At 39.2% G+C, this 17,550-nt stretch overlaps 1 protein-coding gene across 1 annotated transcript in view; it reads left to right on the top strand.

Moving 5' to 3' along the window:
• LOC103510626 overlaps positions 1–17,083 on the top strand; it is a gene marked incomplete in the record, with an annotated part of 21,183 nt that extends 4,100 nt beyond the window's left edge. The window contains 2 exon segments of the mRNA XM_017444649.2: positions 1,865–2,078; positions 16,588–17,083. Coding sequence (XP_017300138.2) covers positions 1,865–2,078; positions 16,588–16,779 — 406 coding nt within the window.
• Positions 17,084–17,550: the final 467 nt, after the last annotated feature.

Below are 17,550 nucleotides of genomic sequence, written 5' to 3'. Positions count from 1 at the left end.
TTTTTTTCACATTTGTGTTTTTGTGGGGATCTCACTCCTTTTTTCTAAGTGTGTATTTACACGCCCCCCTCCATCAACACGGGAACACCAGAAAGTAACCCGTTGAAATATTTGCAATCGAAAAACGAGTACAAATTTTTGTCGATGGTGGGATTCGAACATGTATGTCTGTCTGTTACGGCGCTGTTACGCTAATGAACCTTTTGTTGTCCTCTTTTCATGAAAAAACGGCTTGACCGATTTTGATGAAAATTTTTGTGGTAGTTGAGAAGAGTACTGAGGGTGACATAGGCTATTTAAATTTGTCATATTCCATCCTAATTCGAAATGGCGGCGGTTCAAAGTTATGCCTATTATGCTGCACTGTGGGAGATGTCAGGGAGCGCGTAGCGCGACCGTGTTCAAAATGGCAGCACTTCAAAGTTATAACTCTTATGCCGCGCTGATCCCGTACAAAGGACGGGTCAACCACTAGTTGTAATTGCAAATACAAGTGTACACCCTAGTTTACAAAGGGTACAAGTGACATTTTTTGCGAAATCGAGTTATGGGTTAATGGTATACGTAAAAATGATACCTAGGTACCATTTTTATTAGCCCATTTTGACACATAACTCGATTAACCCATTTCATTAACCCATTTTAACACATAATTATTTCCTGAAATGTAATGGGTAATCTATATAAATAAAATTGTAGATTTGTCTGTACATTGCTTAGAATCGTGAAATTTTTAGTTATTCTTACTCGTTATGCATCCACGATTCCAAAAATCATCATCATTGGCCCCCAACATCCCCATCCGGAGCAAGGGCCTCTCCCAGAAACTTCCAATGTTCTCTACTCTGTGCTTCATGTGTCCAAAGTCGTCCTACTGCTTTGTGCAATGAGTCTCGCCATCTCGTTGTTGGTCTTCCTGCTCTCCTAACCCCATCTCTCGGATACCACTCGTAGCAAAGTTTCGTCCATTTTTCCGGGTTCATTCGTGCCACATGTCCTCCCCACTGCCACTTACTTCTTCATCCAAACTTCTTCTCCCACATCCTTGACTCCAGTTCTTCGTCTAATTTTGGTGTTTCTTATTCTGTCTCTTAGTGATATTCCTAGGATGCTTCTTTCCATTCTCCGTTGACACATTTTAATTTTCGGCTTTGTTCTTTAGTAAGTGCCAAGGTTTCTGTGCCATAAGTCAGGACTGGCAGAGACCAGTATTGCTTCCATGCATTTCCAATTCTTATTTTTATTTCCTTATCTTGATGTTTTAGGAATGAAACTGTTTGTCCCAGATAACAATAATCTTCTACATATTCTATGATCTTATTATTCAATTTTGTTTCTTCTCGAGTGTTGTTGGTCATTATTTTTGTTTTAGTTAATGGCAGGCTTCCAAGAGGCAGTCGAAATGTATCTCACATTTCAAACTTAATGCCTACATACGAGGGGTACAATCAAATAATACATAAACATTTCTACAATGTCACAACAAACATAAACATTTCTAAAATGTTACGGGAGCGCGCAGCGCGACCGTCGTAAACAAGGGAGCGCGAAGCGGGACCCCATGCACAACCCCGCAAAGCCCCCGGGAGCACGCGGCGCGACCGTAAACAAGGGAGCGCGAAGCGCGACCCCATGCACAACCTAGGAAGAATAGATTTCGAAATAATTAAATAGTTTTTACTCCAAACAAATAAAATAGCTCTAAAAGCCGAAAATACCTTAACAAACACCACACACACATGCACTAAAAGACAAGTGTCACGACGATTTCTCTGCTCTCAGTGTGGAAATGTTCTTTTTGGAATAGACCATTGGTACGGATGAAGATTACTCGGTTTCACGTTGATATATTTCTCATATACAGGAACCATGGACTGTCCTATTTCATTCCAGAAGATGACAGTGAAGATGGCTATACTTCCCTGTGCAAGAGTCGGGTGCTTCTGTTCGTTATCTCAGAAAATTCTCGAGCTTTAACCACCATGACAAGGGCTGCATTTGCCATCGGAATAAAAGCCAATATAATCTTGTGCATACAATCACTTCGGCTTAACTCAGAAATTAATGGCTGTGAAAAGGTGAGTCCTTAGGCGAGGCCAGCCACTCGCGCTCAGACAGTCTGAACGTGTGCCCTGGAGGTCTCCTTACAGATATTTCCATTGTAACATTCATATGGTTAGACCTTTTCAATTTACTTCTTTTTAAATTATTGAACAATAAAATACTCGTAGACCTGCCAGGTATTCTTGAAAAAATAAACTTTAAATCGCAAGTAAGATTTACAAGAAATAAGATCAATTTTTTGGCTGTTAAAACTCAAACCAAAAACTACTCTCGGCGTGAACGACCTGGTATTTCAGAGTTAAAGCGCTCTTTGAAAAAAAAAAACTACTCATTGAACAGTCCAGTTATCAGAATGACACCATTGATCAGGATCCTAGTATTGATAGATTTTTTATGTCGGAGGAGCGATTCAAAGATAAATTGTTGGAATTATCCTAATTATTTGGCTTTGAATAGATCCTCTGAGTTGTACTATTAAGTATATTAGGCTTAATTAATTAGTTATTATCTTATTGCAAAAATGGGGATATCCCCGTAAATTTATAAATTAAAATTCAGAACATCGCCCACATCTCAACAATACCAAGTTTGAAGTTAAAATTTTGGATACCAGATCAGGCCGCGGGCCACATGATACGTTTGACTGTGTGGTTGCTTGTACAAAGCTCTTAACTTGAAAACAAGATAATAATACTCATAACAATAATATTAGTATGAAACAAGTGTTTTTATTTGAAGTTAGGACTTTTAACAGAAAACCCAAATTTAAAAACATTTAATCAGAATTAAACTCATTTAATTAAACACACATAATATGTACGCTAGTAAATACATAAAAAGAGCAGCACTTTATACTGACAGTAACATGAATTTTGACAATTGATTCCGTGTTTAGCTCTGATGTAGTGGATTCTTCAAACATATGCTTCAAAACAGAATGGTTCTGAATTTCTACTAATTCTTGTTGAATTAATACTGGATAATTTAATATTTGGGATTCGTTGATGGAACAGGGATTTTGAATGAGCAAAATATTTTCTCGTTCTGCTTCAAATTCTTCAAATCTAGATTCAAAATTCTTTAATAGGTTTTCGATCTGTAATTTGTATTTCTCAATGCCAGGTTTTCCTGTTTCTCTCAAAAATCCTTCGCGGGCCACTCGCGGGCATAGGGTTGAGCGCCCTTGGACGCTGATGGGATGGGTGTGTGCCTATTATGCTGCTCTGTGGGACATGTCAGGGAGCGCGTAGCGCGACCGTGTGTGTGTATGTGTGTGGTGTGTGTGTGTGTGTGATGGGTGTGTGTGGTGCGTGGTGTGTGATGGGTGTGTGTGGTGGGATGTGTGTGATGGGTGTGGTGTGTGATGGGTGTCAATTTGTTTAATAAGTTAAATTATCTGGCAGCAGAGATGAGAAAATTTATTGAAATTTAAAATAGGTACATCCTTTTTTTTTAAAAAAAAAAAAAAAAAAAAAAGAGGCTCTTCATAAACTTAAGTAAGTACCTACCTAATAAAAATTGATCTAATTCAGTCATTCTAACGTAAAAGGAAAATCATCGGAGTCAAAAAGGGTTAAAATTTTATTCATGCCATCAGAGAACACACCGATACCAACATGACCTGACAGGTTCCAAAAATTTTGGCATCTGGATAATGCAGAATATTTATCAAGTTTAGTTTTGGGTTTGCTAGGCTTGAATGATGATTGATCACGTGTTATTATCTTTGTGGTACTTTAAAATTGATTTCATTGATTAAATCTGATGAATGGATGTTATTATTTAATAGTTTATGCAAGAAAACAAGATCATAGATTTGTCTACGTGAATCTAATCTCATAATATTATGTTCGGTTTCAATTATAAGCCATTCATGGTCATAAATAAAGGTTTTAGTTTTGTAAGCTATGACTTTAAGAAACCTATTTTGAACTGATTCAAGCATTTTCTTTTGATAAATGGTTTCAGGTGACCACACGACTGAAGCATATTCCAGCACTTATCTAACATCTAACATATGCGAAATAACGAGCTTTCAGGGTCGCCACGTTTAAGAACGCTCTGGAATGACAAAGAATAAATCAAAGCATTTGTAATGCTTTAGAACGAATATTAGCTATGTGCGTGGTGAATTTCAGACCGTTCTGAAACGTGACGCCTAAATCTCTTATCGTATTTAGTCGGACCAGTGGTTGGTTATCAGGTTATCTATACAGGGTGTTGCATTAATCGATGTCCACCCGAAAATGGCGATCAAATCAAGAATGATAATAAACTGAATATTAAACAAATTGGGTAGGTACTGATCGAATAAACTACGGGCTAAATACTTCCCGGAGGGACGGGCCCAGCTTGTTAAATGGTATTTTACAGATACATCTATGGGCTAACAAAGCAAACATAGATGTCAGCATGTAGGGGAGATGAAATATCCTTGTGTGTGTGTGTGTGTGTGTGTGTGTGTGTGTGTGTGTGTGTGTGTGTGTGTGTGTGGTCCCGTACAAAGGACGGGTCAACCACTAGTCGCTAATATATTTAGTAAGCAAAAATTTGTATTTTCCCAAACTGATCACAACTACATGAACTAGTAATTAGAACCAGGAAATAATTCCATCAAGTAATCATTACTTTCAACTCTGACCATTAGTGAGACCTATTTGAAGCACAATTCACTAATTGAGAATTTCCCATTTTTGGTGCTTCCCCTATTGGCGGGAGAACATTGAAAAATGAAAATTTGAATAGGCCATAACTGCGGCCCTGGTTGTCGGATCGAGATCAAACTTATACCAAAGTACTACGCTCTTTGAGACCTTTGACATGGTGTATCACAAGTAGGGGGTTCTCGTTTAAGATTTTGAAGTTGACCCCCCTAAAAATAAGTGTCATATTTGGCAGTCTGATTATCACCTGTAATAATTGATTCCCGTTTCAGGCAACAGGAGCTCTTCTGTAAGTTTCATCCAGTTCTGTTCAATATTGGAAAGAAGACCGTCTTCCGGCAAATCTGAATATTTGCACGATTTGTACCTGATAGGCGAGGGTCCAGAGTGGAAAGAAAACATTGCAAAACCTCTATTGAGGTAAATACATGAGCGACCTCATGAGTTAACCCTAGTCTAGTTTCATGGTCAAGTCAGGAGGAAAAGCTTTATGTTGGGATGCTTCTATTTTTCAAAGATTTATCTCGGGATATCAAAGTCGTAGAAAAAACTAAATACACGTTAAAATATTTTTCTAAATGCTCTTCAACAAGAACACCCAACCAACACTTTGTTTGCATCTTATTGACCGAACAAAGTGAAGGTCTACGTTTTAATGGAGGAACACTAGTTCCGTTTGAAAAGACCAAATCATCCGATTCCCGTCCCAACCCCCCTGACAATCATCTAGTTGTGATTTATATCTTCCGTGAAGGCTCTTTTGTTTCCATTTCTCTTCAAGTTCAGCACATGAATAAACTTGTATCGACCTATCATTATTTTTCAAGTTCAATGAAGAATATTTGTCATCAGCATCAATGATTATGTGATGGAGAGGAGATGAATCTTTCTTCTTGAAGAAATACGCTTTCAAGTTCTTTACTTCTCTATTTCCTAATCTTTCCAAGTTTAATAGACCTTGACCACCATTTTTTCTTGATAAATACAATCGTTCAGTACATGCTTTAGGGTGATGCATTCTGAACTGTGTCATCATTACTCTGGTCTTGCGATCTAACTCTTGCAAATCGGTTTGTGTCCAAGGTAGAACACCAAATGAGTTTGTTAGCATAGGAACACACCATGTCAACCCCCCAAAAAAAAAGGTCATCCGAGTTCCTGAGATTGAACATGAACCTATACACCTGAGAGTAAAAAGTAAATAAATAAGTATACAGCCTGGCTTAGAAGTCCTAGCGAACCCCTTGTAACTTTTGAACGACTTGGAATTTTGAAGTTCTGTTTTCTTGTGAAGATAGGACCGGACCCATTTCAAATTCGATGGTGATGTCAAAATCCAGGTTCAAACCCCGGAAGTGGCACTTTTTGGATAAAAGTCTTCATTTCTCGAGAAATTCACATAAGAACCCCTATTTTTTATTTTATTTTTGAAATTTACGTCGAATTTCATGGGGGAACCAAATGATCTTTTGCTATTATTGGGCACTCACCGGCAAAGTCTTGTTAATGTTTGGCATCCGGGCCAAATCGACAAATGGGTAGGGGAACATTTTTAGACCGGATGCCATTGGCGGCCAGCTCCGCAAGTCGGACTTTTCCGCCAAAAAGCGCCGCCAAACGCGACTTTTTTTTACATTTGGCTAAATAATTCGAGAACCGTTCGTCTGACGCTACGGGCGGTGTCGTTTTGGCGGAAAATCGCACTTTTCTAAAAAAAAGAAATTGCTTTTTCCTTTTTCGATCGTAAATATCTTTAAAACTAAGCCTCTAAATCTAAATGGAAAAAAGTAATGCATAAAAGTTGTAGAGAATTTAATTCTCTATAAAATGGCAGTATACAACTTTTATTTTGCCTTAATGGCAATACCAGTGCTTGTTTCACACCAAGATATTTGTACATTTCATTTGTACTTTGATCAAGGGTTGGTAATACCATTGGTGTTGAGGTTAAATTGATATTTTCTTGATCATGTATTTTCCCCCTTTTCACTTCCAAAGTAGCACATTTCTCTATGCCGAATTTCATTTCATTATCACTCAAGAATATTAATGATATTTCAAGCATAGATCTTAATTCATCCTTGTCTTTGGCATATAATTTTATGTCATCCATGTACAGTAAGTGAGTTATTTTCTGTTCTACATTTCTATTCAAACTGTATCCTTTGTTAGTTGAATTTAACATATTACTTAGCGGGTTCAAGGATAGACAAAACCACATTGGACTCCAAGAATCACCTTGGATTGGAATATCCCTCGTCTAATGGGGATGAAGTCAGACTCAAAGTTATAAGAATTGTCCATGTTCCTTTCATTGTTATTGTTCGATGTATTTTGTAGTGTGAGGGATAACTGTGTTCTCCATTGGCTCATACTATGTTTGAGAAAGTTAATGAGTTTCGGCTCAATCTTGTAAATATGAATTTGCTTGCTTACTGTTAATGCCTAAACGAAAATTGAGGCAGTCTCAGGGTATGCTGTCATAAAGGTACTGGTAGCCTGTGAGAAGGCCTCTAGTGCAAGGATTCCGTATTGGAAGTTAGACAGTATCTTATACGTCTGATGCAGTCCAAAATCATCCCTTCCTCTGCCTGCTCACTGGTGGTTCGCAGTAAGGGACTGGAATTCACCTGAGAGTTTGAGACTTTGAACTTACGTTCAGTCTCCTTGTACTGCACCTTATTCATCCCTCATAGCCCAGGTTGACAAGTTGCAAGATGCTAAACTATGTGAGGAGAATGTTCCGATAAGTATGTTCCGATCCTGTTGAACCGAACCTGGTTCAAAACAGAAAGCACTGGCTAGAAAAGAACAACGGTGCTCAGATGGGACTGATTCAAGAACCCACAATACATCAGGATTGATACTGGATTCGGGCACCCGTTTCCAAGTCATGACTTGATGATGCAGCCCCCGAAGGGGTTTAGAGTCATCGAGATAGAAATTGCTCCGAAATCCCTAGACCTCAGGCTGAGGGTTATGAAATCGCCCACTACGAAGCAGGTGGTGATTGAAAGCAGTCCTTTCGCTTCCAGTGCGGAAGTCTATGTAGTTTCTGTTCAAGGGCGGTCAGGCGCGAAGAAACAGGAACGAATTGTGTTTGCCCTAATTGAAGGGAGCACGATAGATCGGGGAACAAGGTCGACCTAGGTTGAGCCATGATTGTCCAACTTCCTGCGCCCTCTGAGTTAGCGAACTAGAGGCTTCCTCTGCAGCTATAATGGACGGTTTCTACCGTAAGCGAGAGGGAAGTGTACAGGAGAGGTTGACATTCTACACTACCCGTGTATAGTCTTCCTCAGACGTCCTCATTGACTTGGCAATGTCCGATCGGCAGTGCCAAGGCCTTGGCAGGAGAGCAGAGCAGTGAGGATAACATGTTCTTGGATTGGTAGTTCAAGGTGAGTCTACTAGGTAGGTAGGACCTGACCAATTCAGACGTTGGAACTTCGTTCCACCTTCAGACCAGAAGGAGGTTTGAAGGGCCACTCTCTCCAACCAGCTGGGAGCTATTCCGTGGCTAATTATTTCCCCCGTGGGTAGCTCTATTAGCAACCGAGTCATTCGGTGGAAGGCCTGCCCAGTGTCTTTTTCGCGACAGCAGGGCAATTATAATATCCGTATGGAGAATGGATGTTTTCTTTATTCGGAATTAGGGAGTTTTATTTCCTATTGTAGGCATAGAGCTGCTAACCGGTCAACTGTACAAGGCAGAAGATGGAGACTCTCCTTGGAGAGGCATTTATGCGATCGCATGCGAAATTCACTCTGAGTGAATTCAGGCCAAAGGGAGAGGTACCTAAGGGTACCTATCAGAGCTACCCACCGGTCAACTGCCTAGGTAGGAGATGGAGACTCTCGCCGGTGAGGCATTTCGGCGATCGCATATGAGAGCCACTCAGAGTTCAGGCCGAAAAGTGAAACCAGGCCAAAGGGGGAGGTACCTAGGGGTACCTAACAGAGCTGCCCATCGGTCAATTGCTAAAGGCAGAAGATAGAGACTCTCCCCGGTGAGGTATTTAGGCGATCGCGTGCGAAAGCCACTCTGAGGTTAGGCCGAAAGTGCGTCCAGGCCAAAGTGAGAAGTACCTGCGGGTACCCATACCTATCAGAGCTGCCCACCGGTCAACTGCACAAAGCAGAAGATGGAGACTCTCCCCGGTGAAACATTTAGGCGATCGCGTGCGAAAGCCACTCTAAGGTTAGGCCGACTCGGCCGACAGTGAGTCCAGGCCAATGGGAGAGGTACCTAAGGGTAGGTACCTATCAGTTCTGCCCACAGGTCAACTGCACAAGGCAGAAGATGGAGATGGAGACTCTCCCCGGTGAGGCATTTAGGCGATCGCGTGCGAAAGCCACTCTGCGGCCAATCCAAAGGAAGAATCCAGGAGAGCAGGCCATTGTAAGCTGAAAGGAAAAAGCCTTTTATGAATTCGCCCACTGCGACCTTCAAGGCATTATTCACAGGACACGACGTAGGAAACAGCAATTTCAGAAAAAAATAAAAAAATAGAAAGCATTCATTTTCATTACTGTAATGGAAAAAAAATAGACAAGCTATCAAATTAACTTAAACTATCAGTAAACTTGAACACGATACCAAAAGTTGAAAAACTTTTAGGAAGGTACGAGAGTTATGAATACACTGAAGCAAGAAAGACCAGCTCGAGCCAGGGTTCGGCTACCTAGGACTACCTGAAACTTAAACCAAAAATAATTCCCGTGGGAAAGTTCGGAATAAGGAAAATACACGGGGAAAATGGAACTAAAATGATGACGTAGGAGGAAAATTAGGTCTGAAACGGTAGGGGAGGAGTGAGTGCTTCTCAAAGTGGGTCGAGCTACAGCTCTGACCTAAATTAAGGGATTTTTTCTGTGGGACCAAATTTTGAGAGGTATTTTCCGCAATCTACCTGTTTTTATCCAGCACGCAAGTAGTACTGTCTACCTGTAAATCCAATTGCTCAGGTAAATTTTAATATGTACCATGATTTTACTACTGCTATCTCTATTGCACCTCTCACTCAATATTACTATTCCAATAAGTACCCTTGGTTTTCTATTTGTTGGAGAACACATTAACATCTACCTATCAACAGTGTTGAGCAGTAAATGCATATTTTGAGCAGTAAATGCACTGAAAATGGTTTGAACCTAAGAATGTGGTCAGAGATTTTGAGAAAGCTACACACACAGTTTGTCGCGATACATGACCTGATGAGGATTTAGTTGGATGTAGGTTCCCGTGTTTACTACTTGCGTGCTGCAGTACTAGTTACGTAATAAAGATGTACTACTTGCGTACTGGAAAAACCAGGTAAACTGGGGAAAAATACCTCTTAAAATTTGGTCCCACAAAAAAAATCCCTTATTATATCCCACGAAAGAATTCTAGAACGCGAAAAAACTTTCGCAAATGATCAACTTTCTAGGAATAATGGGGTTAGGTACCTAGCACGTGAAAAGAACTTTTACAAATGGTTAACTTTCTGGGAATGATAGGGTTAGGTAGGACACGAAAAGAACTTTCACAAATGATCAACGTTCTGGGAATGATAGGGTTAGGTAGTACACAACAAGATCTTTCACAAATAATCAACTTTTTGTGTGTTAATTTTCAGGTAGACAGTACTTTTTTTATTAATATTTATTAAAGTGTGGGGTAGACAGTACTATTGTACTTGCGTACTAAAGATGTACTACTTGCGTACTGGAAAAAAACAGGTAGACTGGGGAAAAATACCTCTGAAAATTTGGTCCCACAAAAAAAAAAAAAAATCCTTTATTATATCTCACGAAAGAATTCTGAAACGCGAAAGAACTTTTGCAAATGATCAACTTTCTAGGAATGATACGGTTAGGTACAGTCCACGTCAACTGGGAAGTCCGATAGGTAAAGATGTACTACTTGCGTACTGGAAAAAAACAGGTAGACTGGGGAAAAATACCTCTGAAAATTTGGTCCCACGCACTGAGGGGAACCGCAACTTCTCAACTGTAAGTCGGACAGTTCTAAAAGTTTCACCATTCGATTCGGCGTGAAAAATCCCATGGGATCAACTATTCACATGCTTACTTGTTAATCAACGAGCTATTTTTTGACGAGTGCGCACCCAAAGGTCATCGGACTTCCCAGTTGAAGTGGACTGTACCCAACACGTGAAAAGAACTTTTTAAAAGGTTTAACTTTCTGGGAATGATAGGGTTAGGTAGTACACAACAAGATTTTTCACAAATAGTTAACTTTTTGTGTGTTATTGGGTTTAGTATATGGTTAGGAAACTTATAAAAAGGACTTCATAATTAGAGAGATTTCGCATCGCTTCTTGATCCCGATAACGCAACCCATGTTGGCGCCATTTTGTTTACATCATGTTTTTAGATTTAGCAAAGCGTGAATTTTGGAGAGAGCTTCAGTTCAAGCTATGTATCGGTCCATTTTCATTCACCCAGCTGACCGCAAGTATCAGCACATCTTGTGGCATGCTGAGGGCTCCAAAGCGGTTGCTGAGTACGAACTAACCCCATTTTCATTCACCCAGCTGACCGCAAGTATCAGCACATCTTGTGGCATGCGGGGGGCTCCAAAGCGGTTGCGGAGTACGAACTAACTACCTGTACGTTTGGTCTACCACCGTCGCCTTATCAGGCTCAGCGGGTTCTCCAACAACTCGCTTTGGATGAGGGCTCATCTTTCCCGGAAGCTGCTGATGTTCTGACGAATTATGTCTACGTTGATGACATTGTAACTGGTGCAAGTACTGTGCAAGCCGCTATCGCTCTTCGTAATGATCTCTGTCTACGTTGATGACATTGTAACTGGTGCAAGTACTGTGCAAGCCGCTATCGCTCTTCGTAATGATCTTATCTCAATCTTAGCAAAAGGTGGCTTTTCCGTTAGGAAATGGGCCTCTTCCCATTCAGCTGTCCTATCGGACATACCCGAGGGCCAACCATCTCGCCTCTCCTGTCAATTCGGAATTAATTCATAATTTTTCTCATCTACCTCTCGCTGATCTCACTTATGTGAACTCTATCTTCAATCGTTCGATCGAACTCCTGATTGGAGCTGAATATTATTGTCAATTGCTCGACAATACTACCCGCATCATTGTGGGAAATCCCTCTGCCGTACCCTCAATCTTGGGGTGGCTTTTAGTGGGCAAATGTCCAACTGGCCAAGGAGAAATAAATTGAGGGAAAGAAATGAAATGGGTAAGAGGAAAAAGAAAATGAGTACTGCTTGGAAATCTTAAGGCGCCCATAGAATAAAATTGACCCATGCTCCTATACCCTGTCCCTGTACCTTGAATTTATCCTGGCAGGATGAGCCTTTTTTTAAATAAAAAAAAGAGAGAGAGAGATATGAAGAGGGAGAGAGAGAAAGAGAGGGAGAGAAAGAGAGAAAGAGAGAGAGGGAGAGAGAGAGAGAGGGAGAGAAAGAGAGAGAGAGAGGGAGAGAGAGAGAGAGAGAGAGAGAGAGAGAGAGAGAGAGAGAGAGGATATGTAACTGCTAAGGTCTTATCGTCCCGACAATCAAGAGAGAAGGAAGACAGGATAGGAGAAAGCCAGCCTTTCCGAGAACGAACTTTTATGTTATAAAAGTGTAACCCTAAAACGGGCACCTTTTTGGGGCCTCCAGAAACCCGATCGATTTGAAAATTCAATAAGAAAATTGCCTTTATGTATTGAACAAATTTGGTGAATTTGTTTAAAATCGGACAAACCGTTCGAGAGTTATGTTAAAGCAAACAGACAGACAATTCAGACAGACCGACAGACAATTCAGACAAACCAAAGGGAAAACTGTAGAGTTAAAACTTAGAACTCACTTTGTTTATTCAACAGGAGAGTAGGGTAATATTGAAATATATAAGGAGGGAGGAGGAGAGAAAGAGAGAGAAAAAAAGACAGGGGAGAGAAGGAGAGACAGAGAGAGGTCACACAAATAGGAAATATGTATTGAAATACAGAAGGAAAGATAGAGGAGAGAGAGAGAGAGAGAGAGAGGGAGAGAGAGAGAGAGAGAGAGAGAGAGAGAGAGAGAGAGGGAAGGTGAGGGAAATTGGAGTCTAAATAATAATTGTGCTTCAAAATATCAATATGTGGTTTAGCTTAGTAGTGTACTAGTAATCCCCTACACTACACTATGCTGCCCCATACTACACTATTCTATTCTATTCTACACTTTGCTATCCTAGGGTTGAACAATACGAGTCCTTTCTAGCAGTGGTGTGGTCCTCATGTAATCTAGGGATAAGGAAGTACTTCTTTCCTTAATTAATTTCTGAATTAATTAAGATACCTACCAACATCGAAAAATTTCAGTCAAAATTAATTTCCCCTTCAAAAATGTAAAATAACAGTGATCTATTCAAAAAGAATTTAAACTTACGCGCGTTTCTAACATGGAAATTATTTGAGCAAAATTAGGAAAACGGGGAAATGTTTTTGTCCCATGTAATACCTAGAGGGAAAAGATTGAGGGATTTTTCATCCCTCAATCTTTTGAAAAATAAATAAAAAAGACCCAGTACGCAAGTCAGGATTTTTTTTTATTATTATTATTTTAGTACGCAACTAGAAGGTTAAAATTGAAATAGTACGCAAGTTATTTAAAAAAGTCCATTTTTTCCCTATAAAACTAATGGTAAAAAAGGAACGATCTTTAAAAAGTTCCGACTAGGGTCCAGAATTTTTTTCTAATTTTTACCAATAGTAAATTAATGTTCTGTGTTCTTTTCTAAAGCACCTGGTTCAAAAATGGTGTAAAAATATTGAGAAAAAAAGTTACACCAACATTTATCTCCAAAAAACATGCTTTTTCTGTTTAGAGGGTTTTAAATAGCGAGAGAAAACTTCTGTGCAGTTCGGTCAAGTTCAAATATTCGACTGACAGGACTGACTTTATTAATTTTATTTTATTAATTCCAAACTGATTGACCACAAGATCAGGAACCCATAGCTGGCGAGTTAGCCACTATTAAACATTTTTAGCATAAAACTGATCCTTGTTTTTCATTTATTTATTTTTACTCCCAGGGTATGTAGGTACCTATGCGGTCTTGTGGAATAAGTATTAAACTTTATAGCAAAAAACATTACTAATGGTTTTACAAAAAAAAAGCAGTTTGAGAAACACTGAAGAGCAGTTTGAGAAAAACCAATAAATAGGGCTGCCCCGCTTTTATTGCTCGCGAGTGTAACTAGTGTTTCTGTGAACTGTAGACCTCACTCAGATTCTTTTGCCTAAGCTGAGATTTTAACAATAACGTCCTTTCATATCCACAATTGTTGTTTAACTTGTTACCTATTTGAATTTTGGACAAATTTACGATTTAGAAAAATGTCCTCCTTTGAAATTTTGTCTTCTGGGTAATCCTACGTATGAATGGGTAACCCTACGTAATACACATGCATCAAAACAGAAATGGAAGTAATAGTATCTACATTCTACACGTCTTATGTAGGTATACGTATATCCTATATCTAAAAAAAAAAAAAATAATAAAAAAAGAGATGACACTATTATGACACCTGTCAATCACTCTAAAGAATGAAATTAAAGAATGGTTGATTTTGAACCTTTTAAATGAAACAAAGGATTTGTCTAGAATTAGAGTCAGTTGTTTATGCTCATGACTCATACTATGTGCTGAAGGATCTGGATGGCCAGGGCCAAATGGGCCCCGTTTAGTGTAGGAACCCCTTTCAATCATCGACGTGCATTGATACGAATCAGAAGAATATCAAATTTCATCTAAATCGGAGCAGACAATCGCGAGTTATAGCGAAACAAATATTCAGACAAACAAACATCCAAACTAAATGCGACGTAGGTATCCCTTCTGTTCTAATTCAATACATGTGAATAAGCGCACCTTCTTCTCAGCTTGGGCAAAGAATCTGAGTGAGGTCTATAGTTCACAGAACCACTAGTTATTACTATTGTAATAATAGAAGGACGGACTAAAAACAAGGTGGGGTCAGAAGGTGAAGCCGTGACACACAACACGGTGAAAATCGAGAGGGTAACTAAAACAAACTCTTGTCTATCAAAATCTTTCTCTTCGAAACTCAAAACTTTACATTTTATTCCAAGAAAAGAAAAACTCCATAAGTAGGTACAGTCGAACCTGGATAAAGAGCAATCCAAGGGACCGGCAATATTTTGCTCTTTATAGAGGTTTGCTCTTTAAATAATCTACTCTTTAGAGAGGTTCTAAATTTTCAAATTGCTCTTTATAGAGGTCCTGGATCCGAGCCTCATACAGCAGGCAAAGAAGGGGGTAGAAAAACAAACCGCTCTCGACAGAATACGACAAGTTTCTACAAATTGCTCTTTATAGAGGTCCAGAAAAACAAAATTGCTCTTTATAGAGGCTCGTGACTACAAGCACGTGATTTTTCCGGAAAAATCATTGCTCTTTATAGAATAATAAAATAAAAAAAAATACTCTTGAAGTAGGAGATTTAAATGAGAGTGTTTCCACTACGCACGACACGATTTTTTTTTTTTCGAACGACAAGTAGGAAATGTGGAACAGGTCTTAAGTAACTTGCTCCATCATCTGTTCCATGTAAAAACTAAAAAGTTTGTACATAGGTATAGGAGAAGTGCACAAAAACCTGGCTACAAGATGGCTGGCTACAAGAATGGAAGTTATTCCCCTTCTCTCTATAGAGCAGAGGTTCTCAACCGGTGGTACGCGTACCACTGGTGGTACGCGAATACATTTAGGTGGTACGCACTACGCAGTCATATATTAATAATAACAATAAAAAATGTTGAATGGTGGGGTTTTAAGACTATAATTAATCAAAATAATTGATAAACTAAAAAAATCGTGATTTTATTATTGAACGAATCAAGAAACATCGTTAAAAAAATGGGTTTTTTTTTTTTTTTTTTTTTTTTTTTTTTTACGCAACTAGAAGGTTAACATTGAAATAGTCCGCAAGTTACCTACAGCCTACAGTTCTTGGTTCGGTGGTCCAAGAAAGGTGATATCGATATTGTTTCCTCACCTGTGACTATTTTTTTGTTAATAAAAAAAACTGAAATGAGATGGAGAAAATGGCCAGGGACATGAAAGTGTAAAACTATCTGAATAATGGTCTAATTACACTTCTCCGACCACATTTTGTCAAAAAGCACATGAGTTACTCGTATAACTCCGTGAAAAAAAGAGCTATCAATATGATTCTTTTTGTGTTCGACGCAGAACAATAGTGCGGATCCAAAAATGCAATTATCGGAAGAGGGGCGAAGGTCGACTTTCGCCCATTTTTCAATCAGCCTCTCAATTATTCTTTATGTGGTTCAGGGAGGAGAAACTGCAGTAGTTTATGCTTTGTTCTAATGATTGTAGTCGTCAAGACGCTCGCCTGGTAAAAAGGAGGGCGTGGTTTCGATCCCAGCCGAGGCATAGAATTTTATCCCCATTTATTTGACCAAATAATAATGGAGCTCTTGGGAATTAGGTGGTAGGGAACGCCTCCGGCGTTAACCTCGCCTAGTGGTTACCTTCCACTCAAGAGTCTGTTAGTATTATTGAACAAAGCGGCATTAAATAAGAATTGAGTAATTGACGTCAGATTTTCACCAAAATACTCTGTGCTTTTCAAGGTCTTGTGCTCATGGTGTGTTCAAATTTTGGGATTCTCATTTTAGATTACAAAGTTGATCTCCCTGGGACCGTCCCTGATGATGTTAATGAAATGAACAGAAAATGTTTCCCCTTGAATATAATGAACGAGTTTCAAGGTTTTCCGAAATTCAAAATCCACTCTCAATATTTTTCAAGTGCTAGTTTTTTATACACCCTGTATAATATATTGTCATTGTATTTCTTTCCAGATTTCGCAGCCAGCAATGCACGATTACAATAGAGGTCGCACTTATCTCATGGATTTGGCAAAGAGAAACGATATTCCTGTATCTACTGACATAGAGGAAGCCGTTCTTCTTGCTATTTGTAAAAACCATCATGATAAATCCAACAGTTTTAACGATAACAGCACGTTCACACTATTGTACCCTGATGTCTGACAGACTGTACGATGTATTATCGGATGTCTAATAGCTGTCATTGCAACTTGAAGGGGGGAAAAATCTCATGAGAAGAGCCCGAATTTTATTAAATTGTATATTTTCATACCCAAATGCATATTTTGGCCATTTTAAAAAACACTGACAACAGCTCAGGGTAGTTAGAATGTTAGATCTCATCATTTCCAACAAGGTTCTGTGGGTGATTTTCCTATCTTCGGCTTCGCTTCCGAAAAAAGTCGTTTGGAGTATTTTCAATGAAATTATACTCAAATTAGGAATATTAGATATGTAAGTACGTATATAATAATAGTTCGTCAAAAATGAAGGGACCACGATTTTTTTCCTCTTTATCCAGTTTTACTCTTTATCCGAGTCCTCTTTATCCAGGTTCGACTGTATTTACTATTAAGATTTTTAGGAAAAACATAAAAAAAAACCGCTTTTCTGAAAATGCTGAAATTACCGTACATTTGACGTACGGTAGGAGGAAACTATTGTTACCGTACAGCGGAGGTGAATTACCGTACAAATACGGTAATTACCGTACGTCTGGCAACACTGGTTTGACTTCTATTGATGTAAAATGGGGATATCCAGCGTACCTACTCTGGTGGAGTATTTGTTCAATTTTCACTTTTAATTTGTGGGCACGGTTAGCCCAGTGGTAACGCGCTTGCTTGCCATGCAGAAGGTCCCGGGTTCGAATCCCACCATCGACAAATTTTGTACTCGTTTTTCGATTGCAAATATTTCAAAAAAAAATCGTGA

This window comes from Diaphorina citri, unplaced genomic scaffold (assembly GCF_000475195.1).
Source record: "Diaphorina citri unplaced genomic scaffold, Diaci psyllid genome assembly version 1.1 scaffold624, whole genome shotgun sequence".
In the NCBI taxonomy this organism is placed as follows: Eukaryota; Metazoa; Arthropoda; class Insecta; order Hemiptera; family Psyllidae; genus Diaphorina; species Diaphorina citri.
The sequence above is the reverse complement of the archived record's forward strand: the minus strand, read 5'-3'. Positions and strand labels throughout refer to the sequence as shown.